The sequence below is a fragment of the Pelodiscus sinensis genome, chromosome 2 (genome assembly GCF_052426305.1).
Source record: "Pelodiscus sinensis isolate ZL-2025 chromosome 2, ASM5242630v1, whole genome shotgun sequence".
In the NCBI taxonomy this organism is placed as follows: domain Eukaryota; kingdom Metazoa; phylum Chordata; order Testudines; family Trionychidae; genus Pelodiscus; species Pelodiscus sinensis.
The window spans coordinates 42,048,839-42,076,820 of NC_143053.1; the positions used below are offsets into that span (position 1 = coordinate 42,048,839).

Consider the following 27,982-nt stretch of genomic DNA (forward strand, 5'->3'; position numbering starts at 1 on the left):
TCTAGCCGAACCTGTCCTCCCATCAAGAGACATGCCTCTGAAAGATGGCTATATAAAAGCAGTGTTCGTGGGATTCCATAATTATTGCTCAGTGACTTAATACACATTTGTAAAAGTGTAGGACTTTTCTCCTTCTGCTTCACTTCCATATCACCTGACCATGTGACAAAACTTAGAATGTTCACATGTAAGTACTGCATCTTGCTCACGATTATTCACCCATGAGTAAACATGGGTAGTTCAGCATGCAGCATTTGGTCACACACAATTCTTTATGCAAATATACAATGAAAGAATTTACCATGTGTATTTTAAATACAGTGGTTTCTTCAACAGACCAGAACATGGTCCCATCCGTTTGAGACTAAAGCCATGTAAGAGCCGGTGTGCATAACTTATTCCTCACTAAGGGGGAATGGAAAGGAAGCTAATTTGTTGATATAAGTCACTCTGTATATGGGAAGGGAAGAGATTTACTTTTTTATTTTGTTTTGAAATCTGGAAGGCACAAACATACCATGCTAAGGAGTATAGTACAAGAATCTAAACAAGAGAGAGTATTCTTTTTTATATTCAGTCATTTTTCAGAGTAGCTCCAAACTTTAAATATTTTCCCCTACTGAACCTCCTGGTTACATAAGTTATCCAGTCATAAAGGCTGCTAAACTGCAGGTGGAGAATCATTCAATGCAAAGGTTAGTTTCCAGTAGCATAGAGCAGCAGACAAAACCCAAGGCGCCTCCTTGCTCCCAAAGAAAAGGGGAACTTGTCAGAGCAAAAGACATGTGGCTGTACATTAATTCATGGCTAAAGTTCAGACTTCCCCTTTTTAAGAGGAGGCAGTGTTACAGAGAGTGAGTTTTAGAGAAGCCATCAGACCCTTTCTAAACCTCAAACTGTTCTATGCCAGAAGACAAGGCCCTACCAAACTCTGATTCTCAGAAGAGAAGAGTGTAAAGATTAGCTTAAAGTCACTTTACTCTCAGGACTAGTGTTATGTACACTTTAGCTGGACTCCAGTTTGGCTCTTTAACTCACAAACAGAAATAATCCAAGCCCTTTGGAATTTGTGGAAACAAATCACTGCAGTTACTGTAGCTGTTTAATGCAAGCTTCCAATAAATCATCAATAGTTTTAAGTCATAATACCTTATCTGTCTGCACAAGAGCAAAGCTGTCCAGCAGGAAGAGAGAGACAGCCTGAACAAACAGCAGATAGTGACTGTACTCCCACATCATCATGAACGTATATGTTGAAGCACTCACCAAAAGGTAGCAAAACCTCTAAGGAAACACAAAAGGACATTACCTTAATTATCATGTATTTCTGCCATAAGAAAAACTGAGATATTAATGAACTGATGTTTTAATTAAGAACAATTATTTTTTCTCAGAAGGTGGCTTCATTTTCTTTGCACTAGACGGTCAGGGAAGACATGGTAAGGAGTCTTATTGACAAACAACACATTTTTCTAGCTGATTTTTTCTTTGCCCCAGGTTAGCTTTTTTCAGTGAGGAGAGGTCATATATGAAGCAATCAAAATCATACGAGTCATGTCAGAAGGATGTTAAGTAGCGTGTAATTCACTAATCAAATAGTCGATGCATTTTTGCATTGACTATTCAATTAGTCGATAGGGCGGCACTAGCCATGGTGGCGTTTCAAAGGGGTGGCACCACACAGCTGATCCCGGACTCTGTTCAGCATTGCCCCTTTGAAATGTCACCATGGCATTAAGAAGCTAAGAAAGAAACCAATTCTCTATAACCTTATGCAACAAAAAAAAAAAAACCACTACCACCACCAAACATGTGCCCCACCCCACATAAGTTTTGACAAGTTTCAAAAGTGAGAGAGTTGTTGGCATTACTGTAAGGTTGATTCCCATACTGTTCCACCATGGTAATATTAAGGGTGCATCTACACTGCACCAGTAGGTCAAAACAAGATCTGCAATGTGAGCTACGCAATTGCATATCTTATTTCAATCTAATTTTGAAATAAATCACTATTCCGCAACATCTCTTAACACTCGTGGAATGAGGGTTACAAGGACATAGGAATAGCGAACCCACAGACTGGTTCAAAAGATGTGGAATAGCTATTTCGGGATACCTCCAGTATCCTGAAATAGCGCCACAGTCTAGATGTTCTCTAAGATTTACTTTGCAGTGAAACTAAATGTACCAGATGGCTGGTTTGCAAAAAACAAACAATTTTTTCTCTTCTTTTTCTTCCTAGAAAGACAGTTAGGTGATAAAAATGTAATTACTTTGGAGAGCATTTCTATTAATTGTGTTTTATTAAGAAAATACTTGTGTTTTACCTCAGCAGAAGAATTTATGTTGTTTTTTAAATAGCCTGTAAGAGCTGCAACTTGACATGCAAAATATGGCAATGCCCAATTTTCCCTTAAAGGAATGGAGTAGTCGATTCTTGTTGTATCTGTCCTAAAACAAAGTGTAGAAGAACAAAACAGATTAAGTTGTTTATGGAATGAAAATATTATGGGAAACCACTTCTGGTTATCACATATCTATTATCAAATAATTTCTGTTACTGGTGCACTAATACACAGCATTATTTACTAGAAACAAAAACCTGTTTTAATATTGGTAAAAGTCACAAGTTTAACATAGTCAAAATGAAGGGTCTTAAAATTTTTATTTAGCTATGAGTAGTCTGCCATTTTATGCATATAAGTAGTCAACAGGACTACTTAGATGACTAAGGTTTGTAGGTCAGGGCCCATAAATATAGTTTATGGCAGAAAATATACTAAGATTCTTTTCAACAATTACACAATATACTTTTTAGACAAGTATTTTCTCAACTGCTTAAAATATCTCAATTGCATCTCGGGAATTATGCAATATTACCAAACAACAGTGCAGCAACAGTTGATTGTCTGCTTGCTTTTGAGACTTTTGCTGATAAAATGGAGATTACTGATTAATGGGGTGCAAAGCCTAAAAAAGTATTAGAACTTTCTTGCCAACAGTGACTAAAAAGCTTCCACACAGCTTGAATCACAGAGGAACATTTTCAAAAATGGCTGAATAACACAGATACCTAAATCCCACCGAAGAACTTAGGCCCACTGACTTTCAGTGAAATTTATGCTTCTAAATGCCTAAACCACTTTTGAAAATTGTATTCAGATTGCTAAATAATGTAGGCACTTTTGAAAAAAATGTTACTCCCATCTCATTTTTGCTGCTTCAAATACCCTCACAGTGGTCCATTCAGAGCTCTGTATTTACTTTTGATTTCAATTTCCAAAACTGTGCTTGCTCATGGAAAATACAGTAGACTTCCGATAATCCGGAACCTAAGGGTGCCGGATTATCAAATATGCCGGACTATCAGGAGGTACTATAAAATGGTTATATATATATATATATATATATATATATATACACACACACACACACACACACACTGTACACATTATATACTGTATATAAAGTGTTCCTAGCCCTTTTTATTGTACATACTGTATACAGTATACTGTAATGTTTTAGTTTAAGCCTTTTTTACCCTTTTTTCTCAGTTCAGCTGCTGCTGCTGCTACCTCGTGACTCATTTTTTGCCGAAGCTCACTCACTAGGCTCTTGCCATTTTGATGCCGGACTATCAGCAGTGCCGGACTATTGGAGTTTTACTGTACATGGATTATTCACAATTATCTTTCCCTTCTACTTAATGCACTTTAGCCAGCCAGCATTTTTATTTTCTGATCACAGTTGAACAATGATGACTTTATACCTTTCCTCAAAGAAGATGCTTTTCAACAATTTTAACTTAAACACAGCAGGATCCCATTTATCGGATCTAATTAGGACCAGGTCCAGATTGAATAATAAAACATTTGAATAATCCAGAGATTGGAAAAGTGTGCACCTGCAGTGCCATCTAGAGGCCACCGAAGAGACTGTCTGCTTCTCTACTTGTGTGTGCTATTTGTTCAGCACAGACACACAGATAATGGACAGTCAGGTAAACAAGGTTCTACTGTTAGGGATGTAAGAGACTAGTCAACTAATCATGTGACTAATCACTCTCCCCCTCCCCCCGCTTTGCTACCTCTATCAGAGGGAGGCAGTAAGGGCGGTGGGGAGGGAGGAGCGCAGCATCTGGTGTTGGGGGGAGCCAGCTTAAAAAGCCAGTTATCCCCAGCACTGTCTCTGCAGCAGGAAGGGGAGGTAGAGGCACAGTGGAAACGGCACAAGCGGGAACTGAAGCAGTCTCCATGTGTGCCTCTTCTGCTGCAATTCTGTACATTTCAAAGGCTCAGGTGCCGCAGGGAGCACGGGGCCAGTGAGAGTCCCTCCCACTCGTCCCATGTTCCCTGTGGGGCTTCCTTTTCAAATATACAAGAGCCCCAATGTACATTTCAAAGGCTGCAGGGAGCACGGGGCCGCAGAGAAGTCCCCAATGCCCCCACACTTCCTGAAGTGTTTCTGCTTTTGAAATGTACATGGGAGCATGGGGCCAGAGGGGTCCCCTTCTGGTCCGAAGCTCCCTGCATGGCTTCCACTTTTGACTGTAACAAAGTTCAAAGGCGGAGGAGCCCTTATAGACTAATTGAACAGTCGATGGAAATCCCATTGACTATTAAATTTAGATTAATTAACTAATTGAACATCCCTATCTACTTAAAAACCTCTAGGGTGGAATCTCCATCTCTAGAGCTTTTTAAGTCCCATCTTGACAAAGCCCTGGCTGGGATGATTTAGTTGGGATTGGTCCTGCTTTGGGCAGGGCTCTGGACTCAATGACCTCCTGAGGTCTCTTCTAGCCTTAGGATTCTATGATTCTATCTATTGTACATTATTAATACTTTGCACTTTCATAGTTATTTCCTTCCAAGAATCTAAAAGTACTTTATAACGAATTAAAAAAAAAAAATCACAGATATATAGTAAGCCAGTGACAAAGCTAGGAGAAAAGTTCAATCATTTACTCTCAGAGCCTGTTCACATCATTAAAATCTGAATCTCATAAAAGTGTGTTGAAGAGCAGGAAGGGAGTGTTCAGGTAAGTGACTCATTCAACAACAAATCTGGGTACCAGAGTCTTCTAAAGAGATTCTACTTTGCAACAGAAAGTAAGTTCAGAAAGGCAAGAGGCTTTGAAGACAAATGCACGTGGCATGAAGTTCAAATCAAGAAAACTGCACCCAAAACAGTTAAAGCTGGGCAGAGCATGAGATTTCCATTTCACAACAATTTTCAAGGTTTTGACACTTGTTTCCCTTCCACACTACAACAAAAACAAAACTTTTCAAATATTTTTGCCAAATGTAGTTTTGTTAAAACATCTGCTCTCTCTCATTCTGTGACCAGAGAATCACCTCAAAACCTTCCTGTCAAAAACTTTGAAATCACTATACCTCCATAAAATATTTCAGCTTCTATGAAATAATATATTTTTAAAAAATATTTCAACAGAAATGTTCTGAGTAGCTCTACTAAGATTTTTAAAATGCTTTACTGACAAACCAGATTACTTAAAATGTGTTTTTCTTACCTGTTAATAATGAACCATGCTACAGTCAGCATTCCAGCCAACCAAGTTCCACTCATAACCCAACTGGTTACAAACAATGCAGCCATATAAATGCCCTGCAGTCCAAAAACTATACCAATGTAGAAATACATTGGCTCGATAACCTCCTGAAATTACAAATAAAAGTGAAAAGACATTGCAGCAAATGAGTTGACATTGTAAATCAGTGTTGGGCAACCTGCGGCCCAAGAGCCATATGAAGCCCACTGGGGTTCTATGTGTGGCCCATGAGACATTTTGTTCATCGTAGCCCACATGCAGGGCTGCTGGATTCTGCTGATTTTCGTCAACATAGTTTTTTTCCTATCGATATTACAAAAAAGTGGCGTGCACTTAAAGCAAGGGAATATCAAATGGGGTGTGCGCTGACTTCAAACAATATTGTGAGAACTGTGCACTCCTGTGTACACATTTAAATGGTAAACTGATGAGCCTAGGCACATCGGTTAGCCTTCATGATTACACACAAGTCCCCACTGCCCGCTGCAGGGAGGCGCAGGCTGGAGATGGTGCTCATGGGCAGCTAGCATTTAAGGAGGCTCCCCACAAACACTGGCTCCCACAAAGCCACCTATCTCTCCCCTGCTGGCAACTTGCATGCCTACAATTTGCAGGGTGTGCTGACTGAACTGGAGTAGCACTTTGATTGGATGCAGAGCAGGGATGTTGAAGTGCATTTATTTTGGTAAACATGTAACCCAGGGATGGGCAAAAGCCTCTCAACAGGCCAGATCTGGCCCACCTAGGGCTTTGATCCAGCCCAAGAGGCAGTTCCAGGCCCCGCCCACTAGGGCAGGGGTCAGCAACTTACAACACATGGCGAATTTCAGCAGCATGGGAGAGGGAGCTCAGCCTCACCCCTCCACCTCGTGCAGCCGCTAGAGAGCGCTCCCTCCTCCCTGCAGTAGGTTAGGCTGTGGTGGGAAGAGGCAGTGCTGGGGCTGAGGCTTCTCAGTGGCGCCTCAGCAGGGACCAGGGGCACCGGGGCCAGCCCCGGAGGCGCCGTTTCCATGGCCACACGGTCTGGGACCACGTGGCCACAGAAGCAGCACCTCCAGCCTCCAGGACCGGCCCCAGACCAGCTTGCTCCAACATCCTCCCATGTTCCTGGACCCTCCACCTGGCCAGAAACCCTACTCCCAGCCTGCTTCTGCACCCCATCCCTGTTCTACTTGCTGGAAGCTCTGTCTCATGCACCGTACCCCTAATTTTTGTTCCTACCCCAGAGCCTAAGGAGGTCCATAAAATCCACTAACTCCAGAACCCCAGAAAAGTAAATCTGGTCTATAGGAAGCCCTGAACCTCGGTCCCTCCCTTCCCTTCCCCTCACCCCTGAGGCTGGGGCACCAGAGGAGAGAGGTGTCTTAGTTGGGGTCACATCAGTGAGCATGGGGGGGGGGGGGAGAGGTTGGGGGAGGTTTTTTTGCTTCTGACTTATGTGGACCCCAACTGGTTTTTCTGAGTGTCAGTGACTCCCAACTCTAAAAGGGTTCCACACACCTGCCATAAATAAAAAAACATGGAAACCTTTTGTGTTCGACATAATATTTTACTTTATTTAAAATGAACTTTGATAAACTAACATGAGAAAGTTAAAACACTTAAACTGTTTCATTATTTAAATTAAACGGTTCTCACTAGCTGCAACTGGTGCAGAAAATAAGGTCACCGTACCCAGTCTGCCCTTGCCTCTCTTCCCCCCCACCTCCTACCCATGGCACACAGATCCGTGGGAAAGTTAAATCTCAGTACGCCACTTCTAAAAAGCTACCAACCCCTGCACTAAAAGGTAAGATCTGCATCTTTATTTATTAATGAAGCTGTTGTAAGTAGGATTACTATTGACCTTAAAAAGTATCACCAGCACTCAGACCCATACATAGACATGAGTAAGTCAAAACTCAGCACTCCATCTCTGAAAAGTTGCTGACCCCTGCCCTAGTGCATTGCCTGGGAGCAGGAGACACATGAGCCCTGTCAACTGCTTCTATTTAAAGGACTCTCACTTGTTAAGCAGCTGTGTCACCTGGTAGCCACCTGGCAGGCACAAGCCCTTTAAACAGACGCAAATGAAAGGGCTCCCAGCTCTCGTTTCCACTGACCCATTGCCTAGGAGCTGCCCAGGAGGCACGAGCTCTTTCAACTGCTTCTATTCAAAGGGCTTGTGCCTGCTGGGCAGCTGCCAGGCAACAGGTTAGTAGCTGGGCCAGGAGCTGCCAGCAATGTTAAATGAATTCTAAGCCTCCACCCCAGACAAATCTGGGAGGAGGCTAGCCCCCAGCACCCTCCCATCTGCTCCAGGTCCCTTCCATTGGCCCGAAATCAGGGGGCAGGGACCCCAGGCTAAACAAAGCTCCCAACAGGGTAGTTCTCAACCCTCACCCCTTCCAAGTCGGCCCGCAGCCACTTCTGAAATTTGTGAAGTGCGCCCCTTCAAAAATTATTGCCCATCCCTGGATGTAACCGCTGAAGTTTGCAGCGGTTACACATTTACACTGGGGAAGGGGAGATGCACCTCTGAGGGAGTCAGTACACACAGAGAACCGTCTTTTCAGCCAGCTCCCACATGCCCCTCCCCTCCCACTGCTGCTTCCCCCCACTTTTTTAAACGAGTTTACCAAAATAAAGTCATTTTAACATCCGTACTCTGTATTCAAAGTGCTGCTATGGTTCACTCAGTACACCCTGCAAATTGTAGGTACACTTAGGAAAACCATCTTATCCTGGTAGACCATCTTAGTTATGACAATCTTGCATTTCACTGAGATGAAGGAGGGACACTCAGGCAGCTCATTCACTAGCTTACATTGCCCCAAATTATGACTATTCACTATGCATATATTGCTAACAGGGTGGTAGATACTTTACAGACAAATAAGCTCCTCCAGTAGCTAGGGATATGAACGTGCAATAGCGTACATGATTAACTGATGAGCCTGGGCTCATCGATTAAAGTTCACGGTTACACACAGACTCCTGGCACGCACCGGTTCCCAGGGAGCTGCCTGCCATCCTGCACTGCTGCTTCTGTATCAGACAGCAGAATGGGGTGGCAGGCTCCCAGGGAGCTGCCTACCGCCTCATGTGTAACCATGCAACCACTGACATTTTCATGCTTTTTAACATTCCTAATCTATACTGATTAAGTTCTCTGCACGCACACCCAAAAAACACATAGGAGAAAGCCAGGTCTACACTACAAAAAATTTTTCAGTTGGTGAGGAGTGTGAACACACACCATACCCTCCAGCCAACATATTATGCAGCAAAATCCTGTGCAGATGCAGCAATGTTGACAGAAAAGTGCTTCTGTCCACAAAATATTCAAGGAGGTGATGTTACTATGCCAACAAAAAAGCACCTTCTATTGCCACAGCTGTGTCTACACTACAGGGTTTGGCTGGTACTGCTATAATGGCAAAGCATTTGTACTGCAGACCAGGTCACAGTTATACCGGTATACTTGTTCCAGTTTGGGAACCAAAATAAGCTACGTTTGTATAGCACCTTTCTACCAAGATAGCTAAATCTACGCTAGGGCCACGTCTAGACCGGCATGTTTTTCCGGAAATGCTTTTAACAAAAAAGTTTTCCGTTAAAAGCATTTTCGGAAAAGCACGTCTAGTTTGGCAGGACGCTTTTCCGCAAAAGCACTTTTTGCGGAAAAGCATCCGTGGCCAATCTAGACGCGCTTTTCCGCAAAAAATCCCCGATCTCCATTTTCACGATCTGGGCTTTTTTGCGGAAAACAAATCTTTTGCGCAAAATGGCCAGTGTAGACTGCAGAGTTTTTCGGAAAAAGACTTTTGCCCGAATGGGAGCAGCATAGTATTTCCGCAAAAGCACTGACAATCTTACATGAGATCGTCAGTGCTTTTGCGGAAATTCAAGTGGCCAGTCTAGACACAGCCTAGATGTTTTAGTGAATGGGAAAAATAATCATCCCCTCAACCAACTGTTATGAAGATAAAACAGAAGTGCACACCTGCTCAAAACAGAACCTGGCTAGACTGTGCAGGGCCTTCTAGCCTATATTGCAGAAACAATTTAAATTGGCATGGTCGATTTAGATTTCAAAGTCCTTTCCAAAATATTATTTTATCCTCCTTTTGTGATCTGCCCAAAGTCACATGGGGTATATATCTGCAACAAACTTCTGTAGACATACAAATTGACTGTCAATTAACTCAAGAAGTTAACATATGCAAAGACTAGTGTGGGCCCGCCCCGCACCTTTGAAACAGTCTACAAATGTTTACTTCTTTACACGTCTAGCATAGACTAGACCAGAGAGCCTATGTCAGAGACTGGATTAGAGCTCAGTAGATCCAGGATCCCAGTGTTGTGCTCAGACCATGTCCTTTCAACACACATAGCAAACAAAACGTCATACCTGTAATATACTGTAAAATAAAAGCAAAGCAGAAAAGATGCACCTACTTCACTACCAGATGCTTGATATAATACACTGGCAATCAATTCGGGATACAAAGTCATTTGCTGCACTGCATTTAAAGTCCTCAGAGAGATTGTTTTATTGTTGTGTGTCAGCTCATAAACACCTGAAGGCAGAAAAGATTTTGTTCTAAAATCACTTACTCTGATTGTAGGAATGACAACAGTAGTGTCAGACCAAGATGGCAGTAGATCAGACTTCAAACTACTAATACACCCACACAATTTAAAAGAAAGGAGAAAGGACTGTGCTAAATGCAACCACAGTCTGATAATTTTGAGGAAGGTAGCATTAAGTTATTTCCATTCATAAACATCCCATGAGCTAGCCTTTAAATGTAGAGTCCTAATTAATTGCCAAAAGTGTAAATAAACTATTAAGTTCCTAATATAGAACATGGTTTTTAAACTATTACTTGATACAATTTATCCTTCCCAAACAATGGACTTTGGTTTGTATTTTTCTTAATCAAATGTTGATGTTAGCATGAAAATCAGAAAGGGGAAAACCACTGAAAAATTAAAGATCATCACCATCTTTTACAAAAGGACGTGTATTTATCAAACAAACAAACATACCTGCATAATTTCCAGAAGACAGGGCAACTACTTCACAAATGGGAATCAGAATTTATTTACATACAGGTTAGTGTCAGAATCAGATTAATTTCAATTAACACCATTAGTAAACTAAAGTGGCTCAAAGGAATATAGGGTGGATATGAGATTATATTTTGTAAAGTTCAGAAAATGTTCAGTTAGTAATTCTTAATTATTCTGACCCTTATACCAATATAGGAGTCTAAAACCAACTCTCTTAGTCTACAAGAGTTTTTGACTCTCTCAAAGGGGGAAAAAAAGGACTTTGAGATTAATAAATACATGTAAAATAAATAAATACATAAAAGGACTGTTTAAAGCTACAGAACAAAGAATATTGTCAACAACTATGCTCCTCTGACACTATAGAACCCTCAACAGAAAAAGTAATGTTTGTTTGTGTAGGAGACTATCTCCAGGGCAGTCCAAGACTAGGGATGTAAAATCCTGTTTAATTAGTTATGTGGTTAAACAATAAGTTTAAACAATTAAAGGGAGGGTGGATGGGGAAGAGACCAGCTCCAGCCCCTACCAGTTAACTGGTATATTTCATTTTATATATTTCTTTTTAAGAGACAACACTACTAAAAAAAAAAGACACTCCACTGCATATGCATCTCCCTTTGGGGAGAGGATGAGAAAACAAACAACACATGACACATGTGTTCTCGTGCTGCTTAATGTACTACTGGAAGGAACTCAGATTGATAAGCATGGTATAAAAACCTATATAGATAAGACTAGAATAAGCATTTGTCATACATACCTCTTTCAAAGGAAGGAGCCTTTAGCAGTTCTTTATAAAATGAGTAATAAATGGCACTGTCACCCTGAAATGTAATTTCTCTTTCAAGTTCCTAAAAGAAAATCAAATAATTAAATCTATAATTACCTCCTATATTTCTTCTCCTAAAAGACCACATATTTTTAGATAAGCTAGCTTTGTAATATAGCATGTGTATATAACTGCAAATCTTCACTGCACCCCTTTCATATATATATATAAATAAATAAGAGTATAGACCCTGATGCTGAGAACCAAAGTGAGTTGGGAAAGTCACATGGGAAAAATCAGTGGATAAGATTGGCTAGGCTCTGTCCTCCCACTCCCACTATTACAGCTGTTCTAGAGGCACTCAGGTTTTCCCACTGCAGTCCCCACTGTTGCTGCTTTAGTGACATGGGCCTGGTTTAAACTGTTCATATTCAGACATTATTTTGAAATGCTCAGAAAAATGTTGGCAGCAATGCAAGTGACACAAGAAAAATGGTGATTTTAAGTTTGGAGCTCAGCAAAACTAAACAGAATTTCACAGGATAGAGAAAAGGCACTACTCTAATCCAAGGGCTTACTCCATACAACATAGGTGTTAAAGCATCTCAAAAAGAGGTCACTAGAATCTTATACAAAGCCTTAAGCAACATAAATATAGAAGTCACTACCACCTGTCTGTAAAATTATTTGCAAGGACAACTTAAATATCAACACTATAGTGCAGCACCTTTTGCCATTATAAAGCAGATAAAACTCATCACATGGCTGCAACATACCTTTTAAAACTTCTAGGTTATTTTAGTCATAAAGAATGTTTTCTTAATAAGACAAGCACAAAGCTAGTTAGTGTGCTGATGCTGTCAAAACAAAAAACATCAGATGGAAACCAGTACAGCTTGTTTGGATGATTACATACTAAAATATATACATGGGGTATAACAGCTCTTCTCTTTGGATTCATTAATTAATATTTGCAAAATGCCTGTAAAAAGCATTATCTGCATTTTACCTATGGGAAAACAGGAACACATGAATAATGCAGGATTGGAGTGCCAGTGCTGTCTTCCTGTGGGGACAGAGTGGGGAAAGGCAGATGTGCATGTTGCTGCTTTCCTTTACCTGGCTGGGGGAACAGCACTGTATGCATGAGCTTCCTGGAGGCTTTCCCTATTGCTCCCATTGGCTAGAATCCAGCCAACGGGAGCAGCAGAAGGCCATGCCTGGGACTGGCATGGGGCACAAAAGCAAGTAAGTGCTCCCCCTTTCCCTCTTGCCCAGACCCTGCAACCTCCCATGCATCCCCATTAGTCATCCCCTTCACGAGATCCCCCCCAGACACATCCAGTCTGCTCCTGCACCCTCCCTCCTGACCAGACTCTACACCCTCCCTTTTTCCTGCTCCCTCCCTTATTTTTGGCCCCACCCTAGAGCTCGGGATCCCACAGAATCCACTAACTCTGGAACCCCAGAAGGTTAATCTTAAGCCTTGAATCTGTCCTGCCTGCCCATCCCCCCCACCATGGGGCACCAGGGGAGTGAGGTTGGGGGCCACATTAGTGAAGGTTGGGAGTTTTTAGGCATGTGGTGGTAGTTTTTTTGGGGGGGAGGAGGGGACTGGTTCTTTTTTTGTGGACCCTGACTGACTGATTTTTTTTTCTGTGGGTTAATGGCCCCCAACCCAAAAAAGGGTCCCTAATATTTTTACTTTATTTAAGATAAAGCCTATCCAACAAGGCCCCAACTGGGGCCCAGACCCCATCTGGCTGCAGCATCCTGTCCCCAGCCTCAATCCTGGGGCAGGCCCTGCGGTCCGGCCTAGGAACGTAAAAGAGTAGTCAAATGGACTACTCTCATTCTCTCTCCTCCCTCTATTAGAGGCACTAAGAGGGAGAGGGAGCAGGAGCCGGTGCTAGGGGGAGTCGGCTCTCAAGCTGGTTTCCCCCAGCACTGTCTCCGTGGTGCCGTCTTCCACCCCATCGCCCGTGCTGCTGTCTGATGCAGCAGTGGGGGGTGGGGGCTATGGGAGGCTGCTCCAGCAGCAACCCCTGTCTGAGGGGCGGTCCCAGCAGGGAGTTGGGACTCCCCATAGACAGGGGTTATTGGATCCAGCGCGATCCGGACTGAACAATCCCAGCTCACGCTGGGTCCTGGAGCTTCCCCCGCTTTGTCTCTGCAGTTTAAATGTAGTAGGAGCTGGGCTGCCTGCACACCTGGCTCTTACTACACGTGGACTGCAGAGCCACAGTGAGGGTAGCGCCTTCCCTTATACAACTAATTGTGTAGCCAATACATATTGTAATGGCTACTTGATTACCCAGTTAACATCCTTAGTCCAGCCCCCATCTGGCCACAGGAAGGGCTGGTGGCTGTCCCCCTCCTGCTGCAGCGATCCCGTCCCAGCCCCTTGTCCAGTCACTGTTGCCTGGGTGCAGCAGCCCAGCCCTGGCAAGGTAAAGTAATCCAACCCCTTCCCCCCCACATACTCTATTTCCCACCCCCAGCATCCTTCCCTGCCTCCTGATCCTCCCACACACCCCAGCCCCTGCCCTCAGCCCCTCATACATCCCAACCCTGACTTCTGCACCCCCAGCAGCACAAGTCCTATTAAATAAAGTCTGTGAGTACGATGTTTCATTTTTGCTATTAATCATCATGTCAATTATCAATAATATTAATTTGAATATTTTCAGTCATTCAAATGGGCATTCTTATACTGCTCTTTGCTGACCACTTGTTCTGATTTTTTTTGATGTAGTTTGGCTCTTTGGTTTGAAAAGGTTGCCAACCCCTGAGCTATGACCTGTTTCAGAGCGGGTCCTTTTGACCACGGCCTCGCGCGCGCATTGCCCATTCTGCCACACAAAGGTCCCTCACAGAAAACGTAGGCCACTGACACACTCTGAGAAAGCATAACTTGTAAATGCACAATGCAGCTTTCAGTGAATGGAATTTAACCTTGTAGGCATCTAAGAACAGGGAGGTGAGCATGAAAAGATAGAGCAGAGCTGCAAGAGATAAATAAGACTCTCTTGACCGGTCCTTGAAGGTAGGGAGGTAGGCATAGGGAGATAAGACACAACTGCCATGCACACTGACCATGCCCGCACCCGGCACTGTCCACGGGGCCATCAGGCGGGCATCATGAAAAATCCTATAAGGCCATATTGCACATTACCTCATTACCAGCCTATCAGGCCCAGCCAGGGAACAGACCCTAATAATGTACTGGACATCAGGTTATGTTATAAAAGACCCTCAACCCCTTTGTTCAGCGAGGTTCCGTGTATTGAGGGCATGTGTCTTTTTGCCCGGCTGAAGGATTGATCACTCTGAGGCTGCCTCCTCACCCTTCGAGTCAAAGATAGGGGTGCGGAAGTTCTGAGCATGCTCTGAGTTCCAGTGTGTCTTTACGCTGTTATCGTTGCTGGATTTGTAAGTATTGCTTAAATATATTAGTTACTGGTTTAGTTAATAGCTGAATTGTGTTAAGTTCACTGTGTAATTCTGTAAAGTGTAACTGAGTTCTATTAACCACACTGTGTAAATTGTATAATCTCGTGTTGTGTAGTGGTGTATTAAGGCCAAGTATAAGTGTTAGAAATAGAAACCCAGGAGTTGTTAAGTTGTAGAGGTAAATTAATGACTAACTCTACCAGCTGCCCTAAAATAACCATAGCGGGGCTGGCTGTGGATGGAGTTTTTATTATCATTATATTGACTTTGTTTTTGTATTTTTTGCTGGCATGCTGCGCTGCCTTAAGCAAATTAGAAATAGTGATTTAATATAATCGAATTATAATCACAAAGTTTATAATCAGTTAAGTGCAGTTTGGTTCAGTTTTTCCCTCCTGTAAAAGCACTAGGCAATTACTTCTTAAAAACTCGTTTTAAAGTCATTTGGTTTTTATAAAAGAATCATTTTTGCTTAATAAAAAAATCATTTGTTTCACTATCATCCAGTAGTTTTCACTGGGTAGTCAGCTTTAGCCCCTAGGGGCTCCCATCACATCACCAAACCAAGTTGCGACATGACCTACAGATCTGAGTGCTGATAAGGGATTTTGAGATTTCTATTCTAAATTTTGATCAAAAAGGGTGTCATAAGGAGGAGGGAGAAAACTTGTTCATCTTGGCCTCTGAGGATAAAAAAAGAAGCAATGGGCTTAAACTACAGCAAGGGAGGTTTAGGTTGGATGTTAGGAAAAAGTTCTTAACTGTCAGGGTGGTTAAACACTGGAATAAATTGCCCAGGGAGGTTGTGGAATCTCCATCTGTGGAGATATTTAAGAGTAGGTTAGATAAATGTCTATCAGGGATGGTCTAGACCAGTGGTCTCCAACACAGTGCCCGTGGGGGCATTTGTGTGCGCCCGCCAAGTGCTCGGGGCTGTCCTGGCCCCGGACACGTGGCACTTGGACTGTGCCAGAGCCGGCCTTGGGCACATGGTGAGCGCTGGCCCCGGGCACGCGGCGAAGTGGCCGCCCGTGCTCCGGGCGTGCGGCTATGGGGGGGGGAGGGGAGAGGGACACCGTCCTTGGGCACGCGGCGAAGCGGCCGTCCGTGCTCTGGGCGCACGGGGGTGTGGCATATGCACAGCCCCGCCCCCTGGTACGCGAGTGTCCCTGCCTTCTGGTGCGCAGCAGGTGAACAGCCATGCCCCCCTGGCGCCCGGCGACGTCAAATGGTTGGGGACCACTGGTCTAGACAGTACTAGACTGGTCCTGCCATGAGGGCACGGGACTGGACTCGATGACCTCTCGAGGCCCTTCCAGGCCTAATATTCTGTGATATGCTCAAGACACAAGAAAGAGTTGGGGTCAGCTCTGGAATTAGAACCGAAGAAGTTTCTCATGTCCAGAAGCAGATAAAACAGGTCTCTTCTCAGAAAGTTTGCAATCTAAATGATTAATTTTAAATGAGTGAGGATATAACAGCCACCAAAATGGGATGAGGAAAGGGCAAACATACATTACATCCACCATTATTCAGTTACTCTTTATGGCATATGTACATGTGGGTGGCTCAATTTTAGAATTTTTTCATAGTAGATAAAACATTATGTAGGGCACTGCAGCAAGAAGTCAGTTTCAGGAATGATATGAATGAGCTGAGGGTGGCTTCTCCAAGCGACTTTAGAAGGCGGTTCAAACCATAAAGACCAGGACAGAAAATGGCATGAAGACCTATGTTAGAGGAGCCAAAGGAAACTAAGATTGGCATTACTGACACAAAGGATACAAACAAATGACCTCGTCACAAATGTAAACAAAGGATGCATGATTTAGGGATTTGAAAGTAGGAACAAGGAGTTTCAATCTGACATTCTCATTAATGGAGAGGATTAAAAAACACAACACAACACATGACTTGAGAACTACTCTTTTTTACCTGCCTGCTGGAAAACCAGAATTTCCGTTCATGGTATGTTGAGAGATATACTGCATACATCATCCCACTAGTGACAGCTGCGACACAGCCAAAGAAAAGCTTTGCAAAACGTTGAAATAAGACATCTATGAAAGAAGAATAAAAAGCTCAAATATGCCAGAGAAATACAGCACTTGTTAATATGACAACTTTTTTTTAAATCAGTTCACTATAACTAATTTACTTACAATTCAGAAAGTTAAGGCCCTTAAAATTAACCTAATATTTCATTACAGACACATGAAGAAACTATATAACAGAGTTGCATTCCTTAAAATGGGGATTTTATCCCTCAGTCCTCACTAATGCTGAAAAGGAATTTTATTGATAAATACCTATCCATCATGCTGAAAATTTATGCCTCATATTAGCAATCATAATTTCCGAAACAATCTAGCGAACGAAAAACATCCTAGAGAAAAAACAGACTGAACTTCGGATTTTATTACATCCACTGTAACAGATTAATACAGGCAACAGAGGCTGTTAACAGGGAGTTTGGAGAAGGAGTTCTCCAGATAAAGGAAGAAGCTAATACAAGACCCTTGAGGGAAGTGGCTGTCTGTAGTGTGTGTTTGTGGTTTTCTTGCTATGTGTTTAGCTTGTGTTTCGCTGTTTGGTTTTCTCTCTTCTCCTTTCCCTCCTCCCACCCCCATGGAGAGTGTGCTGTGGCCGGCAGGTGGAAGCTGTGAGCTTCTAATCAAGGTTTGAAATCTAGAAGCCTCTGCTCATTTGTTGAGCCTTAATCAGTGGAAGGGTCTATCAGGCAGTCCAGGGCCTTATAAAGGTGTGAGTCAGCCGCCAGGGAGCTTGCAAAGAGGGGCTGTTAACAGGGAGTTTGGAAAGGGGGCAAGATACACTCCCCAGTCTTTACAATCTTTTCACTATACTCCTGCCCTTCAAAGAGGCATTTAATAACTGAGGAATCTCTCAGAAGGAAGGCAGGTATGGATGGTGATAGATCTGCTGTCGTTACCTGCACATCATGTGCCATGTTTGTTTTCCTCCCAGAAGAAAGAAAGGATTTCATCTGTACTAAGTGCAAGCTGGTCACCATTTTGGAAGAAAAAATTAAAAGACTTGAGGCCCAAGCATCGACCCTAAGTTTTATCAGAGAGGATGAAGACTTCTTCGACAGAAGGCAACCTTTAATCCTGCAGGCACAGCAGGCTGAAGAGCCCGTCAGAGCAGTAAAGGACAAAGAAGAAAATTGGCAGCATGTAACCTCGAGAAGGAGAAGGCAGCCAACTCAGGTATCCCCCATTCCTGTAGAGGTAAGTAAGCCACCATCAGGCTCTCTCCACAGGCACTGCGGTGGAGAATGCTTTGGCAGGGACCTCTCAGGGAAGAAATCAGAAGGGAGCACCATGTACTGGAAGGCATGGGATGAGTAATCCTAGGGATGGGGGTTCCACAACCACCTCCCCCAAAAGACAACGACGGGTGGTGGTGGACTGGGACTCCCTTCTAAGAGGGACTGAGTCATCCATCTGCCATCCAGACCTGCTATCTCGAGAAGTGTGCTGCTTACCAGGAGCTCACATTCATGATGTGACTGAGAGTCTTCCAAAAGTGATTAAACCTTCGGATCGCTGCCCCTTCCTGCTTCTCCATGTAGAAAATAACGATACGGCCAAGAACGACCTTGAGCGGGTCACAGCAGATTATGTAGAGCTGGGACGAAGGATCAAGGAATCTGAAGCACAAGTGGTGTTCTCATCCATCCTTTCGGTTGAAGGAAAAGGTCCAGGTAAGGATCGTCGAATTGAGGAAATAAATGCATGGTTGTGCAGGTGGTGTCAGAGAGAGGGCTTTGGTTTCTTTGACCATCGGACTCTGTTCCGAGCACAAGGATTGTTAGGAAGAGATGGGATCCACCTAACCAAGAGAGGAAAGAGCATCTTTGCAGGTAGGCTTGCAAACCTAGTGAGGGCTTAAAACAAGGTTCGTTGGGGGACAGTGACAAAAGCCCTGAGGTAAGTGAGGAAGTCAGACACTGGGAAGAATCACAAGGAGGACCCCTGATTCGGATAGAGAAAGTAGGGAGATCAAATGGTTACATAAAGGTGTTTGTACAAAAACGCGAGAAGCCTGGGAAACGACAGGAAGAATTAGAAGCCCTGGCCCAGTTGAAGAACTATGATTTGATTGGAATAACAGAGACTTGGTGGGATGACTCGTGTGACTGAAGCACTGTCATGGAAGGGTATAAACTGTTCAGGAAGAACAGGTGGGGGGAAAAAAGGACGAGGAGTAGCATTGTATGTAAGAGAGCAGTATGATTGCTCGGAGCTCCAGTATTTAAATTAAATTAATGGAGATTGCCTATCTCCTAGAACTGGAAGGGACCTTGAAAGGTCATCAAGTCCAGTCCCCTGCCTTCACAGCAGGACCAAGTACCATCCCTGACAAATTTTTGTCCCAAATCCCTAAATGGCCTCCGCAAGGATTGAACTCACAACTCTGGGTTTAGCAGGCCAATGCTCAAACCACTGAGCTATCCCTCCCTCCCCTTTTCTCCTTTTAGAGGGATAAAAGATTGTTGAGAGTCTATGGGTTAAGTTTAGAGATGGAAGCAACAAGGGTGATGTAGTTGGTGTCTGCTATAGACCCACTGGATCAGGTAGATGAGGTAGACGAGGGCTTTCTTTGGACAACTGAGAGAAGCTTCCAGATCGCAGGCCCTGGTTCTCATGGGCGACTTTAGTCACCTTGACATCTGTTGGGAGACCAATACAGAAGTACACAGACAATCCAGGAAGTTTTTTTGAGAATGTTGCGGATAACTTCTTGATACAAGTGCTGAAGGAACCGACCAGGGGCCATGCTCAGCTTGACCTGCTGCTCACAAACAGGGAGGAACTAATAGGGGAAGTAGAGGTGGGTAACAACCTGGGAAGCAGTGATCATGAGATGGTAGATTTCAGGATCCTGACCAAAGGAAGAAAGGAGAGTAGCAAAATATACACCCTGGAATTCAGAAAAACAAGACTTTGACACCCTCAGAGAACTGATGGGCAGGATTCCCTGGGATGCTTACATGAAGGGGAGAGCTGGCAGTATTTTAAAGAAGACTTACTAAAGGCACAGGAAGAAACCATCCCGATGTGCAGCAAGAAAAGCAAATGTGGTAGGCGACCAAATTGGCTTACCGGGGACATCCTTGGTGAGCTTAAACACAAAAAGGAAGCTTAAAGAAGTGAAAACTTGGGCAGATGACTAGGGAGGAGTATAAATATATTGCTCGAGAATGGAAGGGAGTTATCAGGAAGGCGAAAGCGCAATTGGAATTGCAGCTAGCAGGGGAATAACAAGATTTCTACAGGCATGTTAGCAATAAGAGGATCATCAGAGAGGGTGTGGGGCCCTTACTGGATGAGAGAGGTAACCAAGTGACACATGATGTGGGAAAAGCTGAAGTACTCAATGCTTTCTTTGCCTCTGTCTTCATGGACAAGGTCAGCTCCCAGACAAATGCACTAGGCAACGCAGTATGGAAAGGAGGTGGACAGCCCTTGGTGGGGAAAGAACAAGTTAAGAACTATTTAGAAAAGCTAAACATCCACAAATCCATGGGCCCGGATTTAATGCATCTGAGAGTACTGAGGGAATTGGCAAATGTCATTAAGGAGCCTTTGGCCATTATCTTTGAAAACTCATGGAGATCAGGAGAGATCCCAGATGATTGGAAAAAGGCAAATATAGTGCTCATCTTTTAAAAAAAAAAAAAAAAAAAAAAAGACAATGTAGGGAACTACAGACCAGTCAGCCTTACCTTAGTTCCCAGAAAAATCATGGAAGGGATCTTCAAGGAATCCATTTTGAAGCACTTGGAAGAGGGGAAAGTGATCAGGAATAGTTAACATGGATTCATCAAGGGCAAGTCATGCCTGACTAATCTGATTAGCTTCTACGATGAGATAACTGGCTCTGTGGATATGGGAAAGTCGGTGGATGTGATATACCTTGACTTTAGCAAAGCTTTTGATACTGTCTCCCACAATATTCTTGCCAGCAAGATAAGAGAATATGGATTGGGTAAATGGACTGTACGGTCGATAGAAAGCTGGCTAGATTGTCCGGTCCAATGGGTAGTGAACAGCAGCTCTGTCTGGTTGGTGGTCGGTTTCAAGCAGAGTGCCCCAAGGATCGGTTATAGGGCCAGTTTTGTTCAACATCTTTATTAATGACCTGGATGAGGGGATGAGTTGCATCCTCAGAAAGATCACAGATGACACTAAGCTAGGGGGAGAAGTAGATACGCTTGAGGGCAGGGATAAGGTACAGAGTGACCTGGACAGATTAGACGATTGGGCCACAAGAAATCTGATGAGGTTCAACAAGGACAAGTGCAGAGTCTCGCACTTGGGATGGAAGAATCCCAAGCATTGTTACAGGCTGGGGACTGAATGGCTAAGTAGCAGTTCTGCAGAAAAGGACCTGGGGATTACAGTAGTTGAGAAGCTGGATATGAATCAACAGTGTGCCCTTGTAGCCAACAAAGCTAGTAAACCAAAGAATCTTCCTCAAAATAATGTACAGTAGACTTCCGATAATCCGGCACCCTTGGGACCCAGGTGGTGCTGGATTATCAGAAATGCCGGACTATCAGGAGGTACTCTGGCAGGGGCGGGTCTCGTCGGAGGGAAAGCGGGGCAGGGGGCGGGGTGTGCCTCTCTACTGCCGGGGGGGTGGGGGGAGAGGCAGGGGAAGGTAGGGGTCGGTGGGAGAGGGGGAGGGGAGGAAGAGGGGTGAGTTAAAGTACATTAACTGCGTGTCGGCTGTGGATCCAGCCGGAGTGACTGTAACTGACCAGAACGTCCTGAATGCGGCTGCTTTGGCACACCCTCGCCCCCTCCTTCTACCCCTCCCCCTCTCCCACCGACCCCTACCTTCCCCTACCCCCCCCCCCCCCGGCAGTAGAGAGGAAAGTTACATTAAGTGCGTGTCGGCTGTGGATCCAGCCGCAGTTAATCAATTACTCTAACAACTTGAAGCAGCTGCTGGAGCACTTCCGGGTTGCAGTTGGTGCCGGACCATCAGGCGTACCGGACCACTGGATGCCGGACCACCGGAGTTTTACTGTATATATTTTAGAGAGTTTCTACATCTGTCTGCAAAATCCATTTGTTCACAAACTCCTCCTAAACGGTAAGAGATAGGAACACCAAATCTGATATGCAGCTTCCTGTTACCTTAACTTAAAGCAAGGCAAGGATTTGGCTGTGCCAGGAAAACGGGAAGTGCCTCGAATGGGAATGTCTTCCGGTGTACGGAAAGAAAGGGGGCCGAGAGAAGGGATGCTATAATGTAGAGTAATCACTGGGAATAGCTGCACCAGCAGGAGAGTGGCCAGCTGGGGATGAGGTCTACTTGGCCAGCCACTGCACCAGTTTAGTGGCCCCTCTCCTCCAAAGAAGGCCAGACAAGCAGGGAAGGAGCTCCCACCAGCTCCCCCCACTCAGGGAAGGCCAGAAACCAGGTCTGACACCCTCACAAAGTAGAGGTCCATCTCCCAAGGAAAGGCCAGGTCTGGGAATCGTGGCCTGGCCAGGACAGGCTGCAGGCGGGGGCAGCTAGCTGGAGGCTGAGGCTGGCCTCTGGACCCTCCCCCACTCACAGACAGGCTTCAAACTGGATCCTGCTGGAGGCCAGGGCCAGTCTCCAGGACCTTGCTCCCCCCCAGACCAGCTGCAGGCTGGGGTGGGTGGCAACTACTTGCCAGGGCCTGCCTCCAGAGCTCTGCCACCCCCCTCCTCCGCCACCAAACTGCTGCAGGGCCAAGAAGCGGGTGCAGCTGGATGCCGTGCTAGTCCCTGGAGTCCCACCCCCCAACAGGCTGGTGGCAGTACTAGAGGTCGGAAATGGCCCATGGAGCCCCAGGCTCTCCCTGAGAAACTGGAGGCCAGAGCTGGCCCATGCAGTTTTGGCCCCAGGAGGAGCTGCCAGCTGGGAAACGCAGCACCAGTCCTCTGGAAGGAGCTGCTGCTGCAGCAGTGCCACCCTCTGCCTCCCCGCCCTCACTCCTGCACTCTACCCCCTTTCCCGAGCCCCGCCACTTGCCTCCCCTTGCCCTGAGTTCCCCTCAAACACCAAAGCCTAAACCCTCTACCCCCTGCCCTCACTCTAGCCCCCCTCCACTTCAGCCCTGAGCTCCCCCAAGCCCCCCAGCGCCCTACCCCACACTCCATTAACTGAGCCCTCCACTCCTTGACATAACTCTGGCACTCCCGACTTCCTTCCCTCAGCCTCCAGACCATTTGTTGTTTTTTTCTGTTACAGACTAACTTGCCTACCCCCTGAAGCTCAAATCTTCCTGGATTGTCAAAATCGGTCCCCATCTGGAAAAGGCTGGGAATCGCTGAGTTAGAGGCTCAGGGCTCCATGCATGGAGCTGACTGGGAGTGGGGTGGGGGGGGGGGGTGATTAATCACCTGTGAAGCTGTGCTGCTGTGCAGTTAAAAGAGAACACTGCCTCCAACCCTCTTAGCCCCCTGCTCTCACTCCTGCAACCCCGCCCCCTTTTTATTCTAGCAAAAGACAGAAAAACTGGAAATATTGGCTACCAACAAGACCTATCTAACATTTGAATTATTTTTCTTCTTTTATTCAGGCACACTTTTTTCCTCAATTTTTTTGAAAAATTAAATCATTTAAATAAAGCATGCACATTTTCCTTTTTATTTTGCAAAAAAACCACAAAAACATTACTTTAAAGACCTGAGCAACACCGGACATATCTGCTTGTTATTCAATAATTGTAATTATATTTACTGTACTAAAAACATAATTCCATACAGTTTACACAGTTTTAGAACACTAAAAATGAGAAATTAACAGAATATGCTGCAGCTTACATTTTGGGGATCTTCCCAGGTTTGAGTTTTCTTTGTTTCTCTCATCTGGAGCCATTTTGTCAGTTTCTGTGCAATTTTGCTTCTTTCTTTGTCGCAAGTCTGCTGCCCCTTAAGACAATCCCAGAAGTTATTGCAATATATATTATATGTTTTAAGAAATCGACACAGCATCATATATTAAACTAAACTAAAAAAAAAAAAAAAAAATCTAGTAGCACCTTAACTTACAGACTAACAAAACATTTGTTGTTTTTTCACTTTTTCCTGTTACAGACTAATGCGGCTACCCCTCTGAAGATAATATATAAAGTTATTGTTATTGACACAACCTCACACCAGGTATATTTAACAAAAGGTCCCATTAAAAAAAAAAGTGTTATAATCAATTTTCTACTTTTATACTGAATATACAACTAACATAAAACATAAAACAACTAACATAAAACTTCTTGAAATGATCTCATGATGTAATAAATATATTAATATTTATTACATCATGAGATCATTTCAAGAAGTCATTAAAGATTGCTTTGGGAACTGTGATGTCACTAGAATTGTCACTGAAAGTTTAAATTTTATTTCATAGTGACTTTGGCATATAATGAAGAATGCAGCGTGTTCACATTAATGGATTCTAAGGATGTTAAATATTGACTAATTGAAGAGTAGCAGTTTGCATCGACTATTCGATTAGTCGATAGGGTGATTCTGCCTTTGAAGAGTAGCAACAGCCATAGGGCTGTTGCTACAATTCAAAGGCAAAAGTGCTGCCTGGAGCCCGGAATCAGCTGGGGTCTCCAGCCGATCCCAGGCTCCACACAGCATTGTCTCTTGGAATTAGTCTGGCCCTGGGGACACCCCAACTGCCACACTGCACGCGGCATTTCAAAGCAGCATTGCCACATGGAGCCCAGGTTCTGGCCCCAGGCTTCAAGCTGCGCTGCTACTTTGAAGTACAGGCAGTCCCCGGGTTACGTACAAGATAGGGACTGTAGGTTTGTTCTTAAGTTGAATCTGTATGTAAGTCGGAACTGGCGTCCAGATTCAGCCGCTGCTGAAACTGATCAGTTTCAACAGTAGCTGAATCTGGACGCCAGTTCTGACTTGCATACAGATTCAACTTAAGAACCCCAGGCATCTCCAAGTCAGCTGCTGCTGAAACTGATCAGCGGCTGATTCCAGGAAGCCCGGGGCAGGGACTTCCTGTAGTCAGCCACTGGTCATTTTCAGCAGCTGCTGACTTGGGGACACCTGGGGCAGAGCAGCTGGGGTGCTGCTGGGTTGGTCCCGTGGCGCCCAGAGCGGCGCTACGGGACCAACCGGCAGCGCCCCAGCTGCTGTACCACAGGCGTCCGGAGCAAAGCCGCGGAGCACAGGGGCAGCAGGACAGCCCAGACGCGCCGTGGCTATCCTGCTGCCCTCGGGCTCCGTGGCTTTGCTCTGCTTTGCTCCCCATCCTCCTGGTCTGCAGACCAGGGGGACGGGGAGCAAAGTGGCGGAACACGCGGGCAGCGGGACAGCCCAGATGCGCCGTGGCTATCCTGCTGCCCTTGGGCTCCGCGGCTTTGCTCTGCTCTGCTCCCCCTCCCCCTGGTCTGCAGACCAGGGGGAGGGGGAGCAGAGCGGAGCACGCGGCCAGCTGACAGCCCAGACGCGTCTGGGCTGTCAGCTGGCCGCATGTTCCGCCGCTTTGCTTCCTCTCCCTGGTCTGCTGGAGACCAGGGAGAGGAAGGGCCCCGTTCGTAACTGGGGATCCGACATAAGTCGGATCCGCGTAACTCGGGGACTGCCTGTATCCCCTCTCTCCCCCACCTCCCTTTGCTGCTTCTTTCTGATAGAAGCAATAAGGGGGAGGAGGGGGTAACCAGTTGACTAGCATATGGACTATCTGATAAGCATTTGCTTATTGGATAGTCGACTAGTCCTTCACATCCCTAATGGATACCAACATGTTTCTGTTCTCCCACTGGTGTAACTTCACAGACTTCTGATTTACATTAGTGTAAATTAGATAAGCATCAGGCCCATGTTGCTTTTTTAAAAGAAGTGCCTGTTACTACTACTTTTATATAGTTATTCTGATCCAGCAACGTCTGTGGTGGTGTTCCTGGACCAGAAAGTGCCGACAGCAAGAAGGTGGCCTGCCGGAAGCAGCAACAACAGGACCAGTGGGCAGGGCAGAGGGCCCAGCAGAGTTGGCAGCCCTGCTGGAGTGGCGACAGTAGGGCTGGCAGCAGCGGAATTTGACCGGTCAGCTGGGGAGCTGGGAGCCCAGCCAGGTCTGTGGCCCAGCCAGAGTAGGGACCAGAGGCCAGCACTGACTTCCCCTTGTCTAGCAAACTCCCTCATTCAGGACCAGCCAGGTCCTGAGGGTGCTGGACCAGTGTCAGCCGACGGTCCAACGTGTAGTAAAAAAGCCAGGTGTGTAAAGGCGGCACATAGTAAGATTATAAGCCTGGTTCTGCTCTCATTTTTGTAGAATCAATGTTTTCCAAAAAAAAAAGTAAGCCCAAGTCTTATCCTGTAGATTTTACAATCCAAAGGGCAAACAGGCCAATTGATGCATATAAAGACCTCAAGGGACTATTCTGATGCATCTAGTCTGACCTACTGTATAACACAGACCACAGAATTATATGCAGTAATTTGGGGGTTCAGTTAGATCATCTCTTCTAAAAAGTCATCCAATCGTCACATTTTTTTTGCAAACCTTTCCAATTACTTTCAGTGTAAAAATTTGCACTTCTTTACAGTTTAAGTTTGTCTAGCTTCAACTTCCAGTTATTAGACCTAGAAAAACAGGAAAAGGATATAACAGTACAAGTAAACAGTTCAAACCGGTGACTGGTCTATTACAAAACATGTTTTAAATTATATTTTTAGCATAATATATAAATTATCCCTAATCAAACACAATCTAATTTTTTTTTTAACTAAATGAAAATTTTCCATTTACTTCAATGGGAGGAGGTTTAGGAATATGATTGATAAAAAAGAATTTGGAGCATTCAGATTTGATGATCTAAAATCGAAATAATAAATATAAACATAGTTAGTTCCCACCTTGCATCAAAGGCATTTAAAAAAACATGTTAAAAAACCACATGATTTATGCTTATACAATATAAAAAGGTAAAATCTACATGTTCGCATGACCAATAAGTGTTGATATTTTAAAAGGAAATCTTAGATACCTTACTCTGTAATACTACCTATTACAAAAACACTAACAGTAGGGTACTACCACAACTAGTGCCAAAAATACATATGTAGGCAATGACAACAGATGCTTGTAGTAAAATCTAAATTTATCAGTATTTACAGAAAATCACAAAAGGAAAACTTAAAACCTCCAATTCTGATATAAATACAGATTAGTTAAAGTTATCTGGACATTGTTTTTTTCAATTGCTCAAGAGAGTCCAAAATCAACAAACAAAATATACAAGTATGTTATTTTTGTTTGATTTGCAGATGCCTTAAACAAGAAAACGAATGTTGCGGATGCTTCTCTAAGTCCTTTTAATTAAGTGAAATGAAAGCCAAGAAATGTGACAACTAAAAATAAGTTCTGGATGTTGATTTTATGACACAGCTTCTAGCTCCTCCACATCCAGCAGGCAGCTTCTCATCTTAAATGACCACTTCATAGTGTCCCAAGGTTCCCAGTACAATTGTCTACAACTTTTAGTTAAAGACCTTCTCTATTCAACCTTCTGTGCAGACACAGCAGGAAGGCTTTGCATTAATTGTTTATAAATCGATTATAAAATAAGAGGATTAAGTTCATTTATAGCTCAGAATTATTTAATTCGTTTACATGTGCAATGCCAAGAGTGCAGATTTGACAAATAAAGATAGCTCTCACGTCTGGATACTCAGCACCATCCACCAAAACAATGTATTTTTTGATACTTTTATGCAACTGTAATGACTAGCATATAATAATCATCAAAGCTTTCTGGTTTATCCTAAAAATTATAAAATTATATGCAGTTACAGTCCAGCCCTTTACATTCCCTGCCAGCTTTTGTGATTTTACACTATTTTTCTGGTTCCTTTTTTTTTTGGGGGGGGGGGGGGGGACAAGAAGGCTTATAAAGTCAATACTGGCACCTACAGAAATCTCCCATTTACAGAACTTTTATACGAATTCAACTATTTTAAGCAGTATCGTTGTTCCATCCGGTGTGATTTAGAGGAAAAGGGAAGTGACATGGAGTAGCTGCATTTGTGATCATTAAAATCCTGCACAGTCCGCAGCCGTGAAAACAGCTCCACAGATTTGCAATTAAT

The 27,982-nt window shown here is 44.2% G+C and overlaps 1 protein-coding gene across 6 annotated transcripts in view; it reads right to left on the reverse strand.

Moving 5' to 3' along the window:
- The window catches only part of DPY19L4 (dpy-19 like 4), a 196,354-nt gene that overhangs the window by 49,687 nt on the left and 118,685 nt on the right, over positions 1-27,982 (reverse strand). For all 6 annotated transcript variants that reach the window (XM_089776202.1, XM_075920362.2, XM_014579001.4 and 3 more), the window contains 7 exons: positions 23,687-23,794; positions 16,791-16,915; positions 11,394-11,484; positions 10,013-10,134; positions 5,534-5,679; positions 2,328-2,451; positions 1,150-1,284 (listed from right to left, as the gene is read on the reverse strand). In XM_089776202.1, coding sequence (XP_089632328.1) covers positions 1,150-1,284; positions 2,328-2,451; positions 5,534-5,679; positions 10,013-10,134; positions 11,394-11,484; positions 16,791-16,915; positions 23,687-23,741 — 798 coding nt within the window. In that variant the 5' untranslated portion in view covers positions 23,742-23,794. The remainder of the gene's footprint in view (positions 1-1,149; positions 1,285-2,327; positions 2,452-5,533; positions 5,680-10,012; positions 10,135-11,393; positions 11,485-16,790; positions 16,916-23,686; positions 23,795-27,982) is intronic.